Source organism: Tachysurus vachellii, chromosome 19 (genome assembly GCF_030014155.1).
Source record: "Tachysurus vachellii isolate PV-2020 chromosome 19, HZAU_Pvac_v1, whole genome shotgun sequence".
NCBI lineage: Eukaryota > Metazoa > Chordata > Actinopteri > Siluriformes > Bagridae > Tachysurus > Tachysurus vachellii.
This window is the reverse complement of record NC_083478.1, coordinates 5,127,146-5,153,914: the sequence shown is the minus strand read 5'-3', so window position 1 is coordinate 5,153,914 and position 26,769 is coordinate 5,127,146. Positions and strand designations below refer to the sequence as shown.

At 36.7% G+C, this 26,769-nt stretch overlaps 1 protein-coding gene across 2 annotated transcripts; it reads left to right on the top strand.

Moving 5' to 3' along the window:
* Positions 1-13,269: 13,269 nt before the first annotated feature.
* zgc:153867 (uncharacterized protein LOC337226 homolog) lies at positions 13,270-20,538 on the top strand. 2 transcript variants are annotated; one of them, XM_060893425.1, is made up of 7 exons: positions 13,270-13,400; positions 13,830-13,857; positions 16,416-16,559; positions 16,683-16,856; positions 17,147-17,224; positions 17,425-17,467; positions 19,983-20,538. In XM_060893425.1, the coding sequence occupies exons 1-6, from the start codon at positions 13,398-13,400 to the stop codon at positions 17,451-17,453; spliced, it is 456 nt and encodes a 151-aa protein (XP_060749408.1). In that variant the 5' UTR covers positions 13,270-13,397; the 3' UTR covers positions 17,454-17,467; positions 19,983-20,538. The 2 variants fall into 2 exon arrangements, with proteins under 2 accessions (XP_060749408.1, XP_060749407.1); XM_060893424.1 differs by lacking the exon at positions 17,425-17,467.
* Positions 20,539-26,769: the final 6,231 nt, after the last annotated feature.

Genomic DNA, 26,769 nt, shown 5'->3' with positions numbered 1-26,769 from the left:
CATAAATATTGCTTATTATTCAGTGTTCACATAATGTGTGCAAAAGTTATTGAACTCATACTTCATTAATGCAGTTTGTCGATAAGCCATGTTTAAACGATTAAACGTACAAATAGCAGTGACACGTGTGATTTATCTTTTCTAATATTTTTATATTTATTGTTTGTATCTTACTGTGTAAATTAGGTCTATGTGCGTGCGCGCGTGCGTCTGCGTGAAATTGCATGCGTGCGTTGACGTGCGTCATTGCAGCAATCGTATTTTGTTATTAAGACATAGCGTAAAAAATGCCAAAGTTTTTAAATGATAAATTGATATACAAAATTTAAAAAAAATCACTTTCTTGTCTCTGGTCCCATGTTGGCTTTATGCACCCTCGTATTTGACTGTTGGTGTAATTAAACGTGTTGATTAAATGTATTTAATGGCCTGTATTTAATTAAATAACTTACATTTATATTCTAAAACTATAATTAATTGAAGTAAAATCGAACTTTTAAGCCAAACTCTTGTCTATAAACGAGCAGATGGTCGTTTATGTGAGGGAGGAGAGGAGAGGAGGGGTATGTACTCAGTGCGCGCTCACGTCTCCGCCCCGATTCACACCGTGTGCGCGCTCCGGATAACGTGTTCGATTCTGAACACTGGGTTACAAGAACCCTGTAGTGAGGACAAAGAATATAAACAAGAGAATACACATCTACACATGTCTAAACAAACGCAGAAAATGTGTCCTCGGGGAACAGGAAAAGTCCAATAACATGCACGTAGATAATGTTTGAGTAAAATCTCCATAACTATCATAAGACATTAGTTTAATACACTAGCATGTCATGTGTGGGTTTTTTCAGAATATTTTTTTTTTCTGAGTTTTTTTGAACACCTAAACTCTCAATTCTATGACACCAACTCATATCTACATAAACAAACGCAGACATTGCTCACCATGAAAAAAGCAAACCTGGTTTTCTTTATTTACATAAATCAGCAGTTAACTCGGTTTAGTGAATATTACAAATGATGTTCATTCTTCAAAAATATTAGATCAAGGCTTTGTGTGTGTATGTGTGTATGTGTGTGTGTGTGTGTGTGTGTGTGTGTGTGTGTGTGTGTGAATGAGTGTGCTGTGCTCATATAAATGTGTTCTGTCCCATATGAATGAGAGGTCACGTGTGTCAACATTGTGTGTGTGTACTTTGTGTAAGTGTGTTACGCTTCCCTGAGGCTCCCTAAGTGACCCTGCTTTTCTGTAACCTCACATCCCTGAAGTGTTTACAAGGTCCTGTGTCACACCTGTGTCGCAGAAGTGAACATTCTGACCTCAAGGGAATGCTTTTTCACATGACCTTTCAATACTTTTCATAATGGTTCCTCAAGTCTCCATGAAGTCAGACAATCACTGAACATAAGATGTTAGGCTGCGGCTCCATCCCTCCTGTTGATAGTTCAGAGTTCAGGCCAGAGCAAAGTGAAACAGCTTCTGAAACTCTCATGACTCTGAGAATCTGCATCAGGTCTCATGTTATGTTTGACATCAGTACTAGGCTTGTTGGACAAAAGATGCCTGCCAGATTGTTGTCTATTAATAATAATAATAATAATAATAATAATAATAATAATAATAATAATAATAATAACAATAACAATAATAACAATAATAATAATAATATTTATTATTATTATTGTTATTATTATTATTATTATTATTATTATTATTATTATTGTTATTATTATTATTATTATTATTATTATTATTATTATTTAATGAGTAACTTAAATAGTCAATTCTCGCTTGTAATATTAGCCTGTGTAGTAAGTCAACTCGAAGCTAGCTTGCTAAGCTAACAATTTCTGACATATTTTGTTTTGTAAAAATTAAGGATTAAACAAAAATCCAAAGCCAAAAATGAAGAAAAAGAATAAAAGGATTTTTTGTCTGAATATATATTTAAATAGTTTATGATGAATGGGTTTCTATAACAACAAAAAATAATTCAATATTAATAAAGAAGTATAATTATATTATAAAGAATATATATTATGTGTGTTGTATTCATACAGTTTGTTGCTTTTATTTTTAATAATCAAACATATATATAGTCAAGCATAAATTATATATTATATATTTAAATTGTGATTAACAGAGAGGCAGAATGTGAATAAAAACTCAGTATAACATATACGAAAGAAAGAAAGAAAGAAAGAAAGAAAGAAAGAAAGAAAGAAAGAATTCTATTTATTGATTTTTTTTAGCTGAATGAAATTTCAGTAGACTGAATGTCTGTTAATCACATTTAAAATATACTGTTTGACATTATTTATGAATAAAAACAACATAATTACAAGATAAATATAAAATTCATAACATTTATACATATATTATATTATTTTTATTGCATGAATAATGTAAAACATATATTTTAATGGGGTTTAACAGAAATTCAGTGTATACTAAACTTATAAACTTAAGTTTAAACTTAATAAAAGGACTTTAAAAATCAAACAATAAATAAAATATAGCAGAGAAAATATGTACAAAATTGCACCATCATTGTTATACAGCATGAAACAATTTATTTTGAAATCTCTTATTACTGAAACATTATGTTGTTGTCTGTTTATCAGTGAGACATTATGATAAATTGCTTTAATTCCTCAAATACTTTTAGTAGAATTCCAAGTAAACTTTTTATATCTTTGACCCACATGTAAAAAAATAAAATAATAAGAAGAAGAATTTTGAATGAACCCAAACCCATACTTTAAACAAAAGAGGGGACTTTTTGAAAAACTTCCAATTAACAATCAAAATAAAAATAAAAAAAAACCTAACATCCAATACACTTGTGTTTCTAGACTGCTGTCTTCTTTTCATTATATAATTTGCTCATTAATTATAACTTGTTCCTCCATATGGTACATCACTGTGTGAAACTAACAAAACCAGTGAAGATTTAGCAGAAGGCCGACAGGACATTAAAAGCCAATCTCCAGGCAAGTGAATCCACCCCCTGTCAACACGTCAGTCCCAATAACACCATTTAGTTGTCTAGATCTCATCTTTTACAACACAGTACAGAGTTTGTGTACATCTCTCAGTTAAGCCTGTTGGGTTTTATTAATATTTCTGTGTTGTCATTTCTTATTGTTGAGATTCCTTTCCTGTGTGCAAAGAAACCAAAAACCACAACTCTTGCCACAAGTGAGTTATCCCTTGCTTGTGTCCCAGGGGAGCGGTTTGGAGAGGAAAGGGGGGACATGTTCGCTTCTCTGACAGATGGGTCCTTGTTCCTGGCTTTTTCTCTCCCTCATTCTCTCCCTCACTCCCTCAATCCAAAACACAGACACAGACACACTCGCTTACACTGAGACTGCACGAATACAATAGGAATTAAAGCCATGCACACATGCTCCCTCTAGCCCTCCTGAAAGCTGAGCCCCTTGTAGTAATAATAAAAGGAGGGTGTATCGGGGTGACGGGCATCGAACTGTTGGGTACAACTTTTGATGCAAATGAGGAACTTAAAGGTCTGAAATAAGCGTTCAGTTCTGGTGTGTGTGTGTGTGTGTGTGTGTGTGTGTGTGTGTGTGTGTATGTAGAGGGTCATTAAATGCCTGTATAAATGTCAAGGAAAACATTTTTCTCCTCAAAAGGCTTAAGTACAGCTTGTACTTAATAAATAAATAAATACATACATACATACATACATAAATAAAGAAATAAATAGATAAGAAAAATGTAATTCCACAACATTTCAGGTCCTTACAAAACTGAAAGACAAGTGTGTGTGTGTGTGTGTGTGTGTGTGTGTGTGTGGGTGGGTGGGTGGGTGTGTTTTGAAGGGTCATCAAATAGCCAAATAAAGTAGCTTGTACTTACTAGATAAATAAATACAAACAAAAACATTTAATTTCATTCCACAACATTTCAGGTCCTTACAAAAACTGAAAGACAAGTGTGTGTGTGTGTGTGTGTGTGTGTGTGTGTGTGTGTGTGTGTGTGTGTGTGTGTGTGAGTGTGTATGGGTGGGTGTTAGTTATTATTTCAGCATTTTATCAAATATGTTTTAAAGTCCCAAAATGACAGCCCTATTTTTTTTTTTTTTTTGCTCAGTGGAGCTGAATGCATGAGCAGTACACATGGGATCCTGTGGGACAGACAGGCAGGACAACGAGTCCCGAGTTCCCTCAGTCCTACAGAAGAGCAGAGATGCAGGGCAAAAACAGCATGCACTTTTGCCCTGAATATCTATCAACACCAGCTTGACTACTATGAATTATTTCCTGTCTTGATTAGCAACCATCATGGCCAGTGAATGCGAAACGAAGCAGCCACTCAAGCAAACTCAGTCGCAGGGGAGGCCACGGGGGCCAGTCTGCCAGTTTGCGTAAATCAATCCCATATTATATCACAAGCCCTGCACATAATTGCAAGCGTAAAATTACCCATTTAGACACTATGCCACCTGCAACCCCTCTCTAGACATTCTGCTTCACTGCACTGACATTAACATGGCTGGAGGAATTGAGGATGGAAGACAGATTTGTGGATACGTTTATGACCAGACTGAGCCTTTGAAAAGCTGTGTGAGGTGTATGCATGGGGAAAAGAAACGATATTAGCTTTTCTTTAATGCAGTGTACAGTGAAAAGTTTGCGTGTCTCTTTTGAGTTTGGATGTGGATTTCGAACGTTTACTTTTAAATTTAAGAGCATGTATTATAAAAGATTCAAATTAAACATGTATGTACACACAAAATTGATATCCTAAGACACTGGAATATTTCATTTAAAATCTGGAGAATCTATCTAAGGCTTGAGGATTTCTGTTATTTAAAAAAAAAGGGGGGGGGGGGTTAGGAAGCTAAGAACTATCTAAAAAAATATCTATAATAATCCTGTTTTGGTGAATTGTATGTCTTCCATAAAATTTAAGTAAACCAGAAAGCACTGTATTGCAGGCTAAAGTCTTCATCACATCAGTGTTCATCCATTCCTGTCCCTGAATCTCAGCCCTGTTTGTGATGACCTGAGAGAGAGAGAGAGAGAGAGAGAGAGAGAGAGAGAGAGAGAGAGAGAGAGAGAGAGAGGGAGGAGGGGATTCCATCTGCCAAGCCGGCTGTCCTTTGGGATGTGGGCATACCCCAAGGGGCTTTACTGGGGTGGGAGGGAAAGAGCCTGAATGGATTGCACCCATCCACTAATCAAGAGCCGTAATCTGTATAAGCAAACACAATGCGCAGATTTTGTCCGTTCCTGGTGCAACCGACAGCTACAAACCTAATCATCAGAGAGATTCATAAGTATCCTAAACACAACGGCAATAAGACTGACATTTTGCAATTAATCACTGAGGCGAGCCGATTTACGAGGATTTATTTCATCAAATTTAAACAGTTTTGTGCATTTGGCAGGAGGCCATGAATCGGTTGTGATCAGGTGCACACTACCCACAAGTGGCACAGTCTGATTCCCACTGTGGGTTTCTACAAACGTGAGAAGAACACAGCATGCACACACATAGACACACAACTAGCAACTACACTACACAATAACTGTAGTCCAATTTCATTTCATTGGATTAAAAAGAGAACAGCATTGAGTTCAGTGCTGTTTAATGTGAGGTCTGGAATTGTGGTTATTATTTAAAATAAAAGTGTGTTTTTCTTTTTTTGGTTCAACTAGTGACCTAACCTGAAGAGATCATCAGGATTCCTCAAATATAAAGTCTTCATTTAATACCACAAGGGGTTAAATGAAGAACCTCATATACAGAAAAGTTTCAAAGTAGATCAAAATAATCTAGATCCATTTTTGATAAAGTGTTAAGCAAGTAGACCATGTTACCATGTAGACTATTTTAACATATTTTTTGCTAAAGCCCTATATAAAAGTTTAGATCTTAAAGCCCCACACTATCGCAACATGATTCCCACGTGCATATGGATGTTTAATGCTGAAACGGAAAAAGCAGCTGGAAAGGCTTGGGCTTAAGTGAGACGAAAAGTGATTGTTTGTTGGCCACATGAAAGAAAGACAGACTAAATAAAAGGAATCAAGTTGCATCAGGTTTCATGGTCTCTTGTCAGCCTAGTGCTGCTGAGAAGGACCTCGGTGTGGAAGGTGAAGCTCCACACGGGCGAACTGGTGCTAAGCATCCTATTGATTGTGCCACTCCTTCAGGGCAAAAGCAACTTCAGAGCCTTAGTTAACTCCCTTCCAGCCCTCTGAAAAGCTTATGGATTCGTTGGCTGTCTTTAAGCTGCCTGTCCTCCGGCGTATTGTTTTGTGAGCCTTGCACAGTCAATATTAAGCTTGGCTAATGTGATATAGAGGCAGCTGCAGGAGCTCCAGTTATTACCATGACACTGCAGAGTGAGGGGTGTAATACCATTAAAAATAAATCAGTTGGTTTGATGATTTGGCATGGTGGAGGGATTTTGTAAGGCATTTGTCGAGGCAGTTGCTATAATTCTATTATGTATTCTGGGAGAAGCTCAGAGGAACAATTGAAGCCTTCCACTAATTCGGCATAATTAAATTTATTTTCACCATTGGCCTTAACAAAAAATAAAGAGGAGAATGTGGAAAGAAGTTTACTTTTTCAATTGGAAAATCTGTGCCCGTGGAGACCGTTTCAAGGCCTCTTCTGATTTAAAGGCAGGTGCACACCTTTTGGATATTTGTCAGCTGTATAGGAGCTCTTCTTTATTTACATAAATCAGCAGTTAACCCGTGTTAGTGAATATTACAAATGGTGTTCATTCTTCAAAAATATTAGATCAAGGCTTTGTGTCTCTGCGTGTGTGTGTGTGTGTGTGTGTGTGTGTGTGTGTGTGTGTGTGTGTGTGTGTGTGTGTGTGTGTGAAAAATGGAGAAAAGAGGGAGTTGAGGTGGAGTTGACTAAGAGATTTAGGGAACGTGAGGCCTAGAAATTAATCTTTTTAATCGGTGTCTGCTCTGCAGACTCCTCTTTGGATTACCAGACACTTTTTAAAGTGTGCACGTGAGGTCGATTAGGCTCTGCCTCAGCGAATTAAACCCCTAAACCCTGAACATACCACCCACCCCCCAAATCACTATAACCCCCAACATTCCCTCAGGAAATATAGACTAGAAATGCAACAAATAGTCTGTCTATATACATTATGTTTAATAATGCTCAATGTGCACTCACCTGTAATCCAGTCTGCCTTCAGCTGGATTGTTATTGCTCTGTCTTAATGTGTTATGTCTAGTTATAACCATGTCTATGATCTTAGCATTACACCAACCCTTTCAGAGGGAGAAGGTTGACTGATTAGTTAACAGATTAAACCTGCAATAGACATGAATATATTTTGTCAAAATGATTTTTAGCCATATTTATCAAAGTTTATCATAATCCATAAATATCAAAATATCAAGGACAAAAGTCTAAACAGGAAGAGTAACAGGAAGTGGGTCTACTCAGCATGTTAGAACAAGTTCGAACATTAACTGTGTAACTCAACTCTAAATAATCACAGGATATTAATGTTCTTTTACCATCGACATGATTTCATTTTTAGTCATAACTGAAATACTAGCTATAATAGTGACCATCATGTGACCTGATTAAATGTACAAAACCCTTATTGATATTTTTGTGTGGATTAAAAATTCACACCATTATGTTTTGTATTGGTCTGTGAATACGAAGCAGGGCACTTCTAAGGGTTTTCATGAGCTCTTACAGGTTCCTCAATAGAGAGACAATCAAAGCCTATATTAACACTCTTAAGGGGAAAGAGGGCTTCCTTTAGCACTCCAAAAGGTTAGTTTTAGGGTAATATTTGTGTGTTAATAAATAATAAATGTATATGTATGTTATGTTATGTTATGTAAAAAAGTAGTTTCTAAGCAGATCCAATAACCTTTATGTCAAATCAATACACCAGATAAAATAACAGATATTAAACCTAACGCAACTATTTTGGCACTCGAGCCAGTGATATGATGTGTATTTTAGGACGCATATTTGCCTTCATTTACAGTCCAAATGAGAAAAACTGGGAGCGCGCGCAGGGCCGTTGGTGTCACAGCGGGGGGCGCGAGCGTGTCACTATTGTTCTGTCGCGCGAGGCACATAAACGGCGATTTCAAGGCCCATTGAGCACGCGATGGATTGGACCGGGGGCGGAGACTGAGATCTTCAATTATCGGTAGAGAGACAGTAATAGTTAACATCAGTTATCAGAGTCTTTGCGCAAACATTGGACTAAAGTTTATTGTCACTGTAGGACTAATAGATGATGGTCATAAATAGCTGTTCAATATACAGTTCAATACATATCTGTTATGTCACGTGCACATCAGATTATAGACTAAGGATTAGTATTACTCGTGTTATTAACAATAGTCCTTTGATTAATCTTTTTAGACCCCTCTTTGACTGAAAAAAAAAAATATATATATATATACGTTTAAAACGTGTTTGTTTGTTTGTTTGCATTTATCAGAAGTCAGTTCTTTGTATTTAGAAGCCTATTCTTTGTTTTTAATGTGAGGAATTAAAACTAACAGCATATAGAGAGATATATGAGATGCAGTATGGGAAAGGCAAATCCATAAAAAAATAGAAGACTTAAGAAATGGCTACAATAAACAGGATCTAAGAAATGCTGACATCTAGTGGCCAGAATTAGGCATTACATGTCTCATCAATCTTGCGGCTTTATAAATATATTTATATTTGCTTGTTTGTTTGTTTACCATATACTAACATATGCTCTCTCTCTCTCTCTCTCTCTCTCTCTCTCTCGTTCTACATTCAGATAGACTATTCAATATATCACAATTCGTATATACTGTAATATCACAACTTCTTCTAATTAAGAGCCCCCCCTGGTGGACAGTATGTATAGGCAGAGATTACCCACCTCCTTGTTAGGTCAAGGGTCCTAAGGACAGCCTGTGTTACATATGTTATATCGATGAGGAGATTTCTCTCACATTTTGCATGTGATAAATAAACGGAGAACACTTAGGACAATATGGATGTTAAAATCCATATTTGAAGCCATTTTAATGAGACTTCAGAGATGCTCTGTTTTCATTTTTTGTTGATGATCGTTGAATAGTTCAGAGTCTCCTTTCACAATTCAAACAATATTATGAGAGTTCCTATATATATATATATATACGCTTGTGGGACTATTATATAACAAAAAAATTGTAAAATTGTTTATATCCATTATAATTGAAAACAATTTTAATGAAGGCAGTATTAAGAAATCTGAAAATATATCCTGGGCAAGATGATTCTTTAATTCTTTCATATTCATATTCATTCAGTAAGGGCTTTGACCTAGCAAAGACTCAGAGGCTGTCCCAGGATCACTAGGATGTGTCTATTCACACCTAGGGCAATTTAGCATAATGAAAATACCTACTGGCATGCTTTTGATGAAATGGGAGGTAACCAGCAAACCCAGAGGAAGCTCAGCTGACCATGTTGAGATGTTCTTTAAAGACCCTGCAGCTCTGACTCCATAAAACTACCCACTGTACAATAGTAAAGTTTATTAAATATATTATGTGAATTGTTGTTATTACTAAAGTTAACGTTTTATTGATTCATACAATATTGTTACAGACTCAGAAAAGGCCTCTGATGTAAACCTGTGCCAAAATCACAAATGTGCAGTTTGGATGATTTGCTGTAGCGAATCCGAACAAAGAGCAGCTTAACAACAACCATAACAACAACAACAACAGAAACTATATTTATATATATATTTCTGACTATCTGCTATGGTTATACCAATAAGCTTAGAAAGTAAGGACAGAAAAAGTAACACCTATTACTCTAAAAAATGCAGAGGTATAAAAATAGAAAAGTTAATAATATCTCTGGCTCAGGACTGCTCAATTTCTCCAACTCACGCTTACAGATAGACACCTACATACAGACACGACATGACAAATATAAGAAAACAAGCCGAGAGTCATGAAGCATTTTTTTTTTACATTACATTACACCTACACACTATCTCTTCTCTCCTCACACACTCCTACACTTTTCACACACAGTGCCCTTCTCATCACTGATCTTGTCTCTCTCTATCTCTCTCTCTCTCTCTCTTTCGCTCTCTCTCTCTCTCTCCCTCTTCCTCTCTCTCCCTTTCTCTCCCTCTCTTAGTCTCTGTCTCTTTCCCTCCCTTTCTCTGAGGATGCAGCGAATCTGACACAGATTCTCTTTACTCTTCCTCATCCCATTATAAAACCACAGTATCGGCTAGCAAGTAGTACAGATATATATATAGTTATTAAAGATTTTAAAATGGCACCAAAAAGAGAACCATCGATAAAGAAGTCTCCATCAGGTGGAACGTTACCAAGACTTGGACCTCCTTTCCCTTGTTCTTCCTCCACACCATCACCCCCGAAGCCGGTTCCAGAGCTCAAACCTCGTCTGCTGCGCCCCTCTGACTCCCCATTCGATCCCAGTACACTGGAGGTTAGTAATAATCTTCTAATATCTATATTCAAGACTATATCTATATATTTTAAATAGTTTTTAGCTTATATTATATAACAGTATACTGTAAATTTAAACTTCATATTAAATTAGGCCAACAAATTGTTTTCATGATAGCAGTTAAGTAAAAAATATCTACAAGACATAATACCATTTAAGAATTCCATTGGTGTTGCCTGGCAGCATCAATCATTTGGTAGTTTTTTAGAAATAATTTATAGCACCATTTTTGTTTGCTGTCTTGCTATCTTAATTCATTTCTCTAAGGCATACAGAAATCTGTGTCAACCCAACCCCCATATCTAGAGAGAATAGTAGTGCTATATCAAGATCTGGAAATAGGACACTGGTAAAGCAGGCTGGTATATTCCCCCAAAACATTACCAGCTTTATCGTGAAATGACCTTGTAGTGGAATTAATATATATGAATTCTTTCCTTATGTGTGTTTGGATTTCATTTCTGTAGTCTTAAATGTTAATAATGTAATAGAATTGTAAGAAGTGGGTTCTTATACATGATGGGAATTAACGTAAAATGTATAGGTCTATGTAACTGTCTTCATTATCATGCAAAACATCATCGACACATCAGAAAGTTGCTGTACATCATGCATCCTTAGGGGAGATTTCATCTGCATTCATTAATACATTCTCTTACATTTTAGAAAAGATCACCAGGTCTGGTCCAGGAGGTCCACAGTCCAACACATTTTGATAATTTCCCTGTTATTACTTTTTGTGAGTTAACTTGTGAGTCAAATTACCAAACTGAGCTGGACTCTGGCTCAAAAGGACTTGAACGCCTGACCTTTGATCTAAGGCAAACCACCAGTAATCTGAGAATTAATTTCAATTTCAGTAAACTTGACAGGCAGACTTGAAATACCACACACACTCTCACTGGTAAGTGACGGAAGTGTATCTTTAAATCTCACCCTTAACAATTTCCTGTGTGAAAATAATACAGCATTCATTTACTACATGGCCAAAAGATTGTTTAACTAATCTGACTATTGCATCAATTCCAAAATCACGGGCATTAAAATGGAGTTGATCTCTTCTTGTTTCTGTTATAAAACTTCTACACTTTAGGGAATGCTTTTTGAGAGCGTTTTCGAGAGCGTGACAACAGGTCATGTTCCAAGTCACCCAAGAAGGTGTTCAGTGTGGTCGAAGTTTTGGGAACAAAAAGAAAATGTATTTATTTATTTATAAATTGTACACTGTAAAAACAGATTACTGTACATTTTACACTAATATACTGACAACAGGTTTACATCTCTAACTCAAAAGCCATCGCTGCTGAAATATCAAGCTTGCACTGATTTAATCACCAACACCTCTGAATTAACTTGCACTTAAAGCTGTTTGCAGTGGATCAATAGATAAGGCATTGTGTTTATGCAATATAAGGTTGTTCATTCGAATCCCAGAAGCACCAAACACCAGTGTTGTATAAAGTATTAGAAAGCAATACTTGAGTAAAAGTACAAGTATCGTACTAGAAAAAGACTTTGGTAGAAGTGAAAGTTACCTTTTAGAATATTACTCAAGTAAAAGTCTTAAAGTATCTGATATTTATTGTACTTAAGTATTTGAAGTAAAAGTAAAAAGTAAAATTTCAGTGATTTTTCAGTAGGCATAAGAGCATTTCTAGGGTCTCATCTTTAGGGGGTTTTAGCCCTCAGTGAGAATTTAAAACAAGAACAGTTTTATATTATCTATTATATGACTACATAGTAAACCAAAAGTTATGGTATTATTAAATGACAAAAGTGGACACCAAAACTTTATGCATGTTGTAATGATGCCAGTCTTGAATCAGATCAGTTCATGTATGTGTGCATTCTCTACAAACAGTGTGTCCAATGAATGCAGTCATTAATAAAAAAAAAAATATTCACAAGACAAAGACCAAATCAATAAATGTTATTTTTATTTAGTATTGAACGGATTGTTTGCATTAATATTTTGTTTGTGCTATCAACTCTGGTAATAAGAATAGTGAAATTTCACTGCTTTTGGTTGCCGTATTTGCAGCTTTCAGCCGATTAACGTTATAGATAAACGCCTCCAGCTCTGACTGTGCTGCACGTGCACGCTGCGCGTCCCTGTGCTTCTCCTGTGCTTCTTGCGTAACGCAATCCAGGAGCAGTGATTCGTCAAACCTCCCTTATTGCAGTCGCACACATTTCTTCTGATTTTATTTTGTAGTAACGAGTAACGAAGATGCTTAGTGGAAATATAGCGGAATAAAAGTATACATTTTATCTAGGAAATGTATTGGAGTAAAAGTGAAAGTTGACATAAATTTAAATAGCGAAGTAAAGTACAGATCCGTGAAATTTCTACTTAAGTACAGTAACGAAGTATTTGTACTCCGTTACATTACAACACTGCCAAACACCATGACTGGCTTCTCAGAATTGGCATCAATTGGTAGCTCAATTAAAAATATATATATCCTACAGTTGTTATATCTTAATGGAGATTTCTCAAACAGCAACTGAATTTTTTTAAATCACTGTATCATTCCCAGTTAATATTATTTTTACAGTGTATGTTGAGCTAACCTCAGCATACATTAGCATGAAGGCTGGAATGCTAGCATGTAAGTATGTAAGTACTCTGCATTAGTAAAGGCTCTACACTGACGTATCGTAAGCGCGTACAAAGCGATGACGTAGGACGCACATTCTTACAGATCTGTAAGTCATCCGCATCGACCAGCGTCTACGGTTTCGTTAATACACGAGTGTGCGTACATCGTATATAGATCTGTTGTCGGGACTCGTCTCGGCGTCTCTTCCTCGTTTGAGAGCTAAAAGTCAGCGTAAGCGCTAGTTTTCTTCACTCCGCCCGCAGCAGCAGCTCGCCTCGTTCCTCTGTGCAGATATGGTAGGCTTTGCCTTAAAAAAAACATGCTAAATGTTATCTTTGAGCTAGTCAAGACAAGTCATAGAGAATGTTTATATCTGTGAACATGTTAATATTAGCTAGCTAGCTAGCTAACTAACTAACTAGCTAGCCGGCAGCGGTATTGTTTATACTTAGCTAACTTAGTATTTTTAAACCTAGTCTGTTTTTATATAATTGTACAATATAATGTATATATAAATATATATAATGTCAAAGTAAAAATGTTTGTATTTGTAGTTTGCTTTAATTTCAATCGACTATTTATTTATAACGGCTCGAGTTAGTCGAATAATTTTCGCCTATTAGCTCATGTGCTAGTTAGCTAACACAATTTCAAAGATCTTTTTTTTTTCCTCCCCTAATGGATTATCTATTTATACCGGCTCCTAACGCTTTATCTCTAAACAGTGCGACTTCTCAGAAGACCAAATCCTTGGTGAGTTTGTCAATAAAAAGCTGCATGCATCTTTATTTTGTAACGTGAAGCTTTCTTCTTTTCATTTCCTTAGCGTAGCTCCATCACCCGCTTCTTGCACTCCGTCCTAGCGAACAAAATCTTCTTCCCATCTGTCCTTATTGCTGTTTTTATTTTCTTCTTCTTTTCCTCTCTTGCGTCTGTGCAAATCTCCAGATTGAGTTTAACCTGGAGCAAATCCATGGTGAGTGCTCTGAAAAGTTCAGCACATCGCCTTTATCGTGCAAGTACAAACTTGTAGTGTGTTTGTCCTGGTCGAGTGAGTTTCTGTGTGTGATTTTTTTTTTTTTTGCTGTCTTTCGTTTTGCATGTGGTTTCTTGAGTCTCCGAGTGTGTTAATATAGTGTGCATGATTTAGTAAGTCGATGATGAAAGTGTGAAGATCAGGGGGAGTGTGTTTTTTTTTTTGTTTGTTTTTGTTTTTTTTAACTTTTAACAAGTCCAGCTGTGTAGTTCTGGTTTGATCATGTCAGGGTGTGTCTCACAGGAAACTGCTTGTTATTTCTTCACCTTAGTGTGGCTAAACTGTTTTAAATTACACACTCGCTCTGAAATGATTTGAATATAACAAATTTCACTTTTCTCTGTCGTTTCAATTCCTGGTTCGATTCATGCTTCATTCATTGTTGCTTTAAAAGCAAAACACGACGTAAGATAAGGACAGGAATGTGAGTTTCCAGTCCTGGTTTCTGAAAAGGACGTGTTGGCCTTTTTAGGTGGCAGATCGTTCAGCTTCATCCCTTGTCTGGTTTGTTTTTATTAAAGATGGTTGACATAACAGTGTTCGCTGTTTGCTGTTCCCTCGTTCCCGTACGTTCCAGCTCCTTATATGGTGAGAGAACATTTCCAGGCTCTCAGGGAATGGCCACATTCCAGCAAGCAGGAAGCACAGCACAGAGCAGCCGAGTTGTTTGTGAAGGGCCGCCTCAGTCAGTTACACTGGACTTAAATACTCGACTTCCGAATACTGAAAGAAAAGCTCAGACTAGTATATTTACACACCGTTTTATCTGAGAATGTTCATCATTAGTATTATGTCACTTCTTACTTTTTTCTCCCTTAACCTCTGTTTTTGTATGCAGCTTCTTGGTTTTTTCTTTTACTGCACCAGGTTTATTTTTAATGGTTTACATTGAATAATAGTATAGAACAGTCATTGCCGTTCTTCTCATTATTAAAACCATAATTGTTAATCACCAACATGCAAGATAGCTATTGTTGTTTTGTACTTGTGTTTTAAATAAAGAAAATGCATGTCCTCTTGTGCACGTAATCCAGTTTAACTTCCAGTGTATAATTATAAACCAGTGTTTAAATACGATTAAGAAGCTTGTGTTTTGATAGTATATTTACAATTAAGTGAGTAATCGGGTGCAACAGTGCATGCAGGTGATACTTTATGATAAATTATAGATTGAGGTTAAAACAAACAGAACCATTGCCTTGGTGTGTAAGTCTAATACTGAGAAGTCAAATTATGCTCTTGTCCAATTTTGGAGATACCACTTTCCTTTTGAAATTGTAAATGTGAATATGTAGTACGGCAGTTTTTGGATTACCACCTGAATGTTGCTCATATGTGTGAAATAAATTTTTCATTTAGTATCACAGTTGTAAAGGATTTTTTTTTTGGACACTCTGTCTGTTCGTTGTTATTAAATGACGGATAATTGCAGCTCATTGTGTAGTTTGAGAGGTGTGTTCAACTCAAGAATTTGCTTATTATAATGATGCTAATCTTCATATAGGCATGCTGTACCTCAACATTGTTAAGGCATGTGCTTTTATTGTTTGTTGTGATTCAGTGTCAAGATTGTACCAGCAAAAATTCAGTTGTTTCTGTCTTTTAACACAGTCGAGCCTCGCAAATGATTTGTTGTCCACTTAGAAATTTGTTTCTGTGTCACAGGGTGTTCTTAGTGGATATAAGACATTTTGATTGTGTTAAGACTGTTTTTAATCCCATGTGGTAATAAATATAGTATATTATAGCGCAATGTAGAGTTATTATGGGGAACATAGCTTGTACTGGTGTATCATCAACATAGTTTACTTTATACTTGATATGGTTAAAAATGGATGCATGCATTCTTCAGTAGTGACTTGTTCTGCATCAGATAATGTGAATAGACAGAGCTGAAAACAGTCTGGAATAACATTTAATATTGATTGCTGGTGCAGTGTTTCTTTGTAGTCGTGTTACAATACTGTTTACCTGGTGTCTCCATCTGATTCTCTGTTATGATAACTATACTCATACTAACTGGCTATTAAAAAATGCATGTGACTTTTAATGCAAGTTTTAATAAAAATATTCTCCTATTTAAATTCTACTTTTCTACCTCATCTTCTACTTCACCTTTGTTTGTTTGTTCATACATATTTCTTTTGCATGTCTTGCTTCGTCATACATTCTTTTCTTACTTTATCTACTCACACACACACCCATTCCCATATTTGTCTCAGATGCTTATTGTGTCCTGTCCTCATTCTGTCTCTTTCTCTCTTTTTCTCTGAAGAATTCAAAGAGGCCTTCCTCCTATTTGACCGGACAGGAGATGGGAAGATCTGCTACAGTCAGTGTGGGGACGTGATGCGAGCCCTCGGCCAGAACCCAGTCAACGCTGAGGTGCTCAAGGTTTTAGGCAACCCCAAGTCAGAGGGTAGGAATACAAAGCCACCACTTTTGCTATAAACACAAAGAGAGAAATGCAGATGCTGTTAAATCTGTTAAGGGTTTAATCGCTGTAACAGAATTCACATTTCATTCACATTTTCTGTTCCAGAGATGAACACCAAAATGCTGGACTTTGAGCAGTTCCTGCCTATGCTCCAGGCCATTGCTAAGAACAAAGACCAGGGCTCCTTTGAGGACTTTGTGGAGGGGCTGCGAGTCTTTGACAAGGAAGGCAACGGCACAGTAATGGGTGCTGAGCTCCGCCATGTTCTCACCACACTGGGTAAGCCGACTTCTCTTTAGGGGAGATTATATAATGATGTCCCACATATCTAGTGCTCTGTCAGAATAAATAACTACAACCTGTAACATTTAGTGAATTTAATGATGCAAGCTGATAATCCTTCTGAATCTGTACTTAATTGATGCATTTAACAATACAATATAAAGGGAAAATATGTTAGAAATGATTCAATTATTAATACATTTCTTTGTATGAAAGTAAAGTTAGGGTAAGCCATGTTACCTCATGTTTCATGAATTTTGAAAAAACAATATTTGTTTTTACTTTAGGGGAGAAAATGACCGAGGACGAAGTAGAAACACTCCTGGCTGGACATGAGGATGCCAATGGCTGCATCAACTATGAAGGTAAAGCGATAGTTAAAATGTAATGAAACTCAAAACCTGGTTATTTGATCACAGGAGGAATTTGATATGCATTCTGTTCTGCATCGTGATCTGTCTTGTCTTGTGTGTCTGCTTATCTTTAAGTACTGCTTAAAGATTCATGCAGTATGGTATTTTTGGTTATTGGCGTACATGTCATAACCTTTACTGGTCTCTCACAGCTTTTGTTCGTCACCTCATGTCTGGCTGAGAGCCTTCTCAGGAGTACGTCCTCCTCCTGCCATCAACACGTATACAACAAGACACTTCGCTCCAAACTCATATTCCTTTATACAAGCACACATGCCTGCACAGGATATCCTTAACACTACAGCCACATGGAAATGAAATTCAAATATCGTAACCAAACTGGAAATGGTTCAGCTGTCTGTCAGAATAATATGAAACGGACAGACGTATATATTGTAGAGTACTATTTTTGCTGAGAATTTCTGTGAGGCATGATGTGTCTGTATTTGGAGGGCCTGGTTCGAGCTGGTGTTTGTGTGGAGGTTTTGACTCGTTTTACGCTCATGACTGTGCAGCAGTAGCAGCAGCAGCAGCTCACTCTGGGCCCCTGGCTGTGGCATGCTCTTTGCATGTGCCTGGCCCAGCACTGCGTTGGCCCAATGGCTTGGCTGGTTCATTCACACTGCGCAATGCCATAAGCAGTTCAAGCATATGTATACATACTAGAGACCTAGACAGTTGATACAGGATGTACAGCTGCTTCTTCTGCCTTTTTGTTTGGTATTAAGTGTTTCTCGTAGACCTTCTGTGTTGTACTCATTTTATTAAATATTTGAGATTCATATAAAAGTTATGAAGGTGATGGCATCATTTGTTACAACTATACAAAGCTAATAAATGAGAATTGGTATTCTTTCACCTGTTATGCAACAAATGGGCACAGCTAGTAATTTTTTCATTTGGCAAGTGTTTGTGGTTATCTAGCGACCTGTTTACCTAATGGTAGCTCAGTTCTCAGCTCAGACTATTCAGCAAAAAATAAAATAACATTGGCAGTTAATTCTTTCAGAATTCGTTCTCTGCATTTAACCCATCCAAAGTGCATACACACAGCAGGGAACACACACGGAGCAGTGGGCAGCCATTTACGCCTGGAGAGCAGTTGGGGGGGTTCGGTGCCTTGCTCAAGGGCACCTCAGTCGTGGCCGGCCCGAGACTCGAGCCCAAAACTTTAGGGTTAGGAGTCAGACTCTCTAACCATTAGGCCACGACTTCCCCAACTAGATAGATGAGACATTTTGACTGCCCTCTCCCTGTACAATCAGATGCCTTACATTATATTATTTATTTTATTTATTATATTATATGTATATAATATAAAACGTGTATGATTTCACACACATGGGCAATCCATATTTGTTCTTTCTTCAAACTTGGATTTGGAAGTGCACAATTGTAAAGAATGACTTTGCATGCTGTAGCATGACTATTATTATCCCTGTAATTAAGGGGCCCAAATCATTGTGCACAAAGTGAAATGCATGAAGATATGAAGAGCTTGAATGGCTCAGAGGACCTTGAGGTGAAACACCGACTGCACCCAAGGCACCTCACTAATGCTCTTGTGAATCAACACAATTGCACTCAAATCTAATGGGAGGTCTTCAAAGAAGTATGGAGTTTATTATAACACGAAAATGAGGCCAAATCTGGAATTTGATGTTCAACAAGCGGATATAGGTGTGATAGTCCGGTGTCCACAAACCTTTGGCCATATGTGTATACTCTTCAACCGGAGGTTCCTGGCTTCAGATTTGCCATCGGAATCCTGCGTTCATACTGCCATTCAGTGTTATTGTGCCTGAAAGAAGTACAGTCAAAAGTCTACCCTAAATTCCCATTCCCAAGTAATGCAAAGACGTACAACCAATTCTTTAACAGCCCTCAGAGTTTTCAGTGTAGTGGAGAAGCACATCAACAATCACATCATCTAAGTCTAAAGTATGTATACCTATGTGTTAAAGGCAGTGAGGTTTAACAGAATTACAAGTTGTTGTTTTTTTTTTGTTTTTTTTATAAAGTAAACTGTGATTGTCTCATTTGGAAACATGTAATGTGTCACTCTGGATAATTAAATCTGTGGCACATTAAGTAAGTTTAATTGAGACAATACCAGGTGTACAGTCTCCCAAAGCTTTCAAAGCAATGCAGTTGCTTCTTTTACTAACCAACCAGTGGCAGTGAGCTGCTATAATGTTTTTGCTGCTCTTTTTTCCTTTTCCTGATGATTGACAGCTGGGCTTTACAGATGTTCTGTCTGTACTGTTCTCTAATCCTGACCTGTTGTAGAGGAAAACCTGGAAGAGCTTCCATAACATTCTCTTGAATCCTATAGACATGGGCATACCCTTAATCTTTGGCTGAGTAGGAGTTAGCAATGATCTCTCACTGTTGCCTTTCTTTCTCTGTTGGTATAAATGATTGTTGGGGGGAGGCTCCTATCTACAACACACCATACGGGCCAAACATTACAGTTGGGGCAAAATGTAGATCTTTCCTTTTATTATTTTATTATTTTATACTTGCATGTGACTCTGTGATAGAGATGTGTGGCATATAAAGCTTATAAAATAACTTTTTGTACAAGATTTCAAAGTGAATTATAATGAAAGGTACACATGTTGTAGATGGGGTCCATTGCCTCCTTTGTTTCATACATTTGAAGTGATTGTGTTATGAAATATTCATTTTATTTTATTTTTTTTTACAGAACTCGTGCGGATGGTCATGAGCGGTTGAAGATAAAGAAAGCAACACGTTTCTTCCCTTGTGCATTTGTCTGTCTGTCAAATTCTATATATATTTTTTTTTTTGCCATTCCTTTTGCTCATTCATTCCTCTCCACACCTTTTGCTTCTCTTTTCCGCACATTTGCACTCATATTTTTATTTTCAGAAGTGCCTTTATCTCCCCCAGTTAAGATCCCACATGGCCTCATCACTAGTATCCACAAAGCACGGTGATATTAAAAGCGCATTTCTGCATGAAGGAGAAAACTCTGCAATAAAACCTCTTCATGCAGCACAGGTCCATGTAGTAACATCCTTTTAGATGCAATACATCCAATCAATCCTCAGGCAATTTACTGATGGACAGTGCTTTATAGCAGGGCAATTGCATCTTCCTTTAGCTGTCTCATACAATGAGGGGCAATTTTATGCAGAAAATCTTAACAGAACTAAAAGGACATGCTTCACATTGTACCATTTTCAGTTTTGTTTTGTTTTTTTCATGTTTGGGCCTAAAATAAAATACAATTTAAAATATTTTCTTGCCATTTTCAGTCCTATTTAATGTGTTCTTTTACAGTTCTGGTATATGCTTTAAAATGTATTTTTTTTTGTGGTTGGCCTGTAGACTAAATGTAATATTAAATAGTACTGCTGGATATTATCATTTTGTAGGATGCCCCCAGTTCTCTCATGTAGAAAACCACTGCGCTGCAAAAAATCTTAACTGTGTAGCACAAATTTCATAGATAGATGGCACCACAGTCACATTTGTTATCTTCTTTCGTAATGGAGAGTTATTTGAACTACAGAAATCTTGGATCATTTACTGCTGCCTACATGTATGTGCATAGTCTATGTAATTTTACCTAAAGCACCAATAAAATAGAATGTATAATTGAATATTATTCTTATAGCACTCATTGCAATACTCAATTGTCCCAAAGTCTCTTTACAGACACCGATACCTTAGACCATAGTCAGTAAGCCAGAGGTGACCATACCAAAGAGCTTGGAAAGAAGAAACATGAGGAGGTATTAAGAACTGAACAGGAGAGTCAGTGTGACTAATGAGGTAGTCTAGAAGTTAGTAACAAAGTGGTTGACATTTTATAGGAGTTGTAATCAAAATTAGAATGGGTTTAACTGTATAACTCCCAGGTGAAGGAAGGCTGAGCCTTGTCAGCAGGAGCTTGGACACATCAGGAAAGCACGAGTAGGATCCCAATGAAAGCAGGCACTTGTGTGCATCATTACAGGAACAAGAGGTAGTGACAAAATGGTTTAGTATACTGAAGCAACATAGGCATATCTTTTAAGGTGATCTGAGAGTAATAGGGCTCAGGACAAATCCCTGATGTGATTGCTTATGAATAGAAAGGGTCGAAAAGCACCGATATCAGTTCACCAAAATTAAATTAGTCTTTTCTCCTTACCTCTATAAGAAGTCAAATTAATTCTCTATTAAACAGGTAGCTCTTTAGTCTAGACCTTAGCTGGAAATGTGTTGAAATTCTATACATAAGGAGCTTTTTTTTTTTTTTTAAAATTTTAAGTGATCTTGGGTACAGACCTTTTAATAATAAGGACCTGTGACAAATTTCCTAACATTAACACTCCAGTAAAAGGGATACGATTTTTATGAATTATATAATTATTTTATGAATATATGTATTATCCCTCTTGCTCCTGTGAGCGATTTAAGTCTTTCCTTTTTTTTGTTTAATGTTTATACACCAAAAGTGTTTTAGGTGAAACTATTTTATCCATCACACATAATGGAGTTGTGGAAATTACAGAAATATCAAATATTAAAGAAAAAAATCGAAATTCGCCCAGGAGTCTTGCACCACATCATAAAGCTGAGCGTTATTACTGTAGCTGCAATAAACTGCATTGATGATCATGCACAGATTTCCCTAAATGCTGTTTATTGTTCTGAGACTGTTACAGCCACAAGAATACACATCATTACACAGTGTTAAACACTTAAATTCACTATTGTACATATTCAGTGATTAATGATAACATGAAAGTCATAGGCTATTTTGTTTAAGACCGCAGCACAGTATCTAAATGTTTTTTGGCTATTTTCTGTATGGAAATTCATAGATACTCAGTGTAATATCAGGCAAGCAGAATAAATTATTTGAGCTCTGAATAAGAAAAGAAATTAGGCTTCAGGCAATGAAATGGCAAACAAAATAAAAACCTTTCGTGTTGCCATAAGTCACTAATATGAGTAAATCTTGTAAGCTTTATTGGAAATCAAATTGTGGAAACAGTTACTCGCAACGTCTCTCAAGATTTCGGTACTAAATCAATTCCTTTCCCAGCTTGTGTTGTGAGTTTGCAATGCTACATAAAACTTTTTTCCTTTCCCTACGTGTACAAGATGTACATTTTAAAATGAGTGTTCAGTAAGAAGGTCACACTTCAAAAATGATAAATAAGTTCTATACAGCACATTTATAATTCTTTAGCTAGAGTAAAACCTAGATAGAAAAAGTTGTCTGTCTGACCCAGACTAGTCTCTCGGTGATACTGTACCAGTTACCGCTTCTCTGTGTGAAGATTTAAAATGTATAGGATTCAGAAAATATACTGCTTTTCCAGTTATGGATAAAAAACTCACAAGTGGCTGATGTTCAGTTTAATACCACAGTTGAAATTAATTCTCTGCTTAGATTGGTCAGAAAGTGTTGATTAATTTTCTTTAACATCACAGGTTTGTATTAAATTGCATAATCTAATATATTATCATTTCTATAGTCTATATCAACTTGCACACAGGAGCAACAATAGTCTGGTTGAAGTCTGTACTTACACAAGGACAGCATTCTGACATACTGCATTCATCTTGATTGTCCAGCTCGGGTTTAACATCCACATCCACCCAAAGCCTCGGCACCTCCATCAATAGTAATAGGAGTTTGGGGATGAAAGCTGGTGTGCAGCTTAAATCATTCAAGTCGTTTGTCCTGATCATGTTGAGCTACAGATAGTTCTGTTTGCACAAGTCCTTCACCAAGGCTGAAGATTTGTCATTGTGTATGAATAATTGCTGTATGAGTTCTCTGAGCTGGTATCTGATTTCTGAGACACCTGACCATTGCACCCATGTGTTCCTTCTGCTGTTATAATAGCTTTTGTTCTTCTGGGAAGGTTTTCCACTGGGTTATGTAATGTGGCTTTGGGGAGTTGCCTATTCAGCCCTAAAAGCATTAAAGATGTCAGACAGTGATTCATACAGTGTTCAATTTCATCCAAAAAGTGATCAATGGGGTTGAGGTCAGAGATCAGTGCAGGACACACAAGTTCTTCCACTCACTCATTTTCTACCGCTTATCCGAAGTTCTTCCACTCCAAACTTCTCAAACTGTTATTTTGCACATTTTTATGATGAATAAGGTCTCTAATCGGAAAATTTAATATTAGGATGACACAAAAAAAAATTTTCATCATATAAATCTTAGCATTTATCCTGAATTATAAAATTCACCCATGCTATTATCACCCATGATCATCTCATACAGTTTGACATGTAACTAGATTTGTATAGTTTGTTGCAACTAACTTTGATGTTGGCTTTGACGAGTATTCCCAAAGGCCGGTGCTTTTTGGAGGCGAGTGGACATAAGGGTCAGTGTTACTTTTGGAGGCAAGTGAACAGAAAGATAGGGTGCCAAAACATTTTGAGGCAAGTGGAGACAAGCATGTGACGTCATCCGAATACTCCTGAGGAAGTTCCCCTCATTGGGCTGAGTGTTTTGATATGTCACATGTTCATGTTGTGCTAATTTTTGATTTTCAGGTGACGTCATCAGAATACCCGTGAGGCAGTTCCCCTCATTGTGCTGAGTGTTTTGATATATCACATGCCCATGTTGTGCAAAAATTTTTTAAATTTTCACGTGACATCACGTGACATCATCAAAATACATGTGAGGAAGTTCCCCTCATTGTTCTGAGTGTTTTGATATGTCACATGTCCATGTTGTAAAAAGTTTTTTGATTTTGCATATTTTGGGGGCGGGGCTGCGGCACAACCGGAAGGCCAGTCGGTACACCAATTTAAAAGTTTGTTCAGAGTATCACCCTAAAGGAGCTGGCCGAGTTTGGTGTAGACAGTTCGAAAGCTTTCCAACCTCCAAAGTTTATAATGAGACCCGGATTGCTTAGAAAAGTCATAACAACAAACTTCAGACCAGGGTCTACAACATATCCGAATTTGGTGCATGTGGCTCGAAAGCCCTAGGCCGCATTAAATTTTATACATTTTTGTCTAAGCTGAAATAGGAAAACAGAATGTTGGCTTCTACAAAGCCAACATAATAAACCTGAATGACCAATGAGGTTGCACTGGGTAATACTGCCTTTACTTTGCTGCCTGAAGTTTTAATAGCTACAATTAAGGATTTAAACATTTGTTTGTCTAGATCTGAAATTCCTCTATAATATTTCAGCCCTGAGCATCTAAACCCTGGTATTTAAGGATTTTATGTGGTCTTTATGTGGTTTAGTTACTTAGTTAGTTAGTTAGAGCTATCTTGATTTTTTGGGGACACGTGATCGCCTATTTTTTCATATATATATGTTGGCATTTCACAATTGCTATAATGACTACAAACCTTTTTGGAAATTTTAGAGAATTCTATTTTGCTGTCAAAATGTGTGCATTAAAATGTAATCCTGCTCACACATCTGCTTTGCTCATGCACATTCTGAGCATCATTGAGCCTGTGAAGTGGTGATAATATTTTTACAAGGCAAAGCATAAATGAATACATTAAAACCACATGTAATTATACTTAGAGGCCACATCTTGGGTGCAACTAGTGTGAGAAACCTTGTGGACACAAGAAGCTTATATATTATCTTGTGGCCTCAATCTATTAATTTTTGGCAAGATCTTAAAAAAAATAAATAAAAATTCATCATGTCACTTCAGCAGTTGTTGACCTATTCTGATTAGTTAATGACTGCAGAGTTGTTTACCTAATAATTAGATTAGGAGGAGGAAGTATATGGAGCAAATCTGTGCATAACAGTATTTGGTAGTGAGCAATAAATCTGTATGAACATTCCTTCTTTTGTGCTTTCAGCTTTTGGTGGTAAAAAATAAGATTATAGTGAAGGTTTGTTTGGGTGTACGCCACAACTGAAATATCAGCTCTCGATTGTGTGATGCATTGTGTGGCGAGAGCAGCCTCTCAACAGCTCGCTGACCTTTTCCTCATCTCCACACAACCAGTCAAAACTATGCCCCCTCATTAGATAGCACGGTTAATGCTATTTGTGTGGGTGAAGGTAAGGCGCCAGGTATCATACCAATGGTGAATAGATCCTCTACTAATTACTGAATTCAGTTGGGCGGGGTGTCGGCGTGCAGCTTTGGGCAGCCGTACACGTGTGTGAAGGCGTTGGAGGTAAGTGAAGTGTATTGATTATTTTAATCCGCCTATTTGTGAGTCTGTGATCCTCGTGGCTCTGCATTCGACAGGGGAATCGCTAATGGGCCTCAGCGCAGACCGTCTCAGACCTCTCCCGGTCCAATTAACTTTCAACTGGAGTCTAGCATGAGAGAGCGAGGAGGCTGGCTCCACACACACACACTGCGATCCCCCACAGGCTGCAAGTTCAGAATGTCATTACCGCTCGCTCTTAATTAAAGATTTCTCCCTTCTTTTTAACACTGTCACAGGTAGTGGCAAAGTTTCCGCTGCTGTCTGCTGTTTTTTAGGGAGTCTAATTTAAAAGAAATTTTTTTAAAAATTAAAAAATATATCAGCGACACTGTTTTTCATCATAAGGTCATCATAAGATGGTACTGACAGATACATACAACCAAAACGAATTCAGTTCTAACTATTAACAGAAATATATGTATGTGTATATATAGTTTAGATAATGAATAATACACTTCACATCAAGGAAGGGGTGTTGTTTTGTGCCCCGATGCAAAGTGGAATTACTTTTATACCACCCCAAAGTGTTCTGTTACTTTTACCTTTTGCCAAACGTCATAGTTTTTATATCAAAATGTAATGCTGTGGAATGTCCAATGGGCAAATGTCTTAATTACTTTCCTTTAATCTTTCCCTGACAAACCACTCTTTTTGGATCTTTATAAGTTTAAAAAAAAACACACAGCTTTTCACATTATCGGTAAACCAGAAAATGCGAACTCCTATAACGTAAAGACTTTCCCAAAGTAGAATACTTAACAAAACACTGACACTGAATATATAACATCATAAATGTTATATAAACATCTCCATACAGAATATTTTTCTTTATCAGTGATTATAGATTTTCATTGTTAAGTAATTTCAGATTACCTCCCTTAAGTCATGGAGCGTTCTTTATAAAATCTCTGTGAAGGTTTTACAAAAGAAACACTTTATAGAAACATATCAGAATGAGAGTATTAATATAAATCTGGGATTTGATGTATAGCCAGCACCAACAGTTTATAGAAAATTAATCACCACCTTATAATCAATCTGATTTCTTTATCTTTGACATATAGATTTCTAAACAAAGGGAAGAAACCAGTTAATGCTATTTACACATTCTTTATTATAGAGTTGTTGTTATGAGACGAAATGGAGCTTGATTTATGGATATATTGATGTGCATTTGCATTTTGTTATATTTGCACATAGCTTCACTTGTGTCCTGCCAAATCCCACTGTGCACAGAATTATTGTAAGATTTCCAGAATCGAGCATTTCTGATTACACAGTTCAGTAAAATTACAGGAAC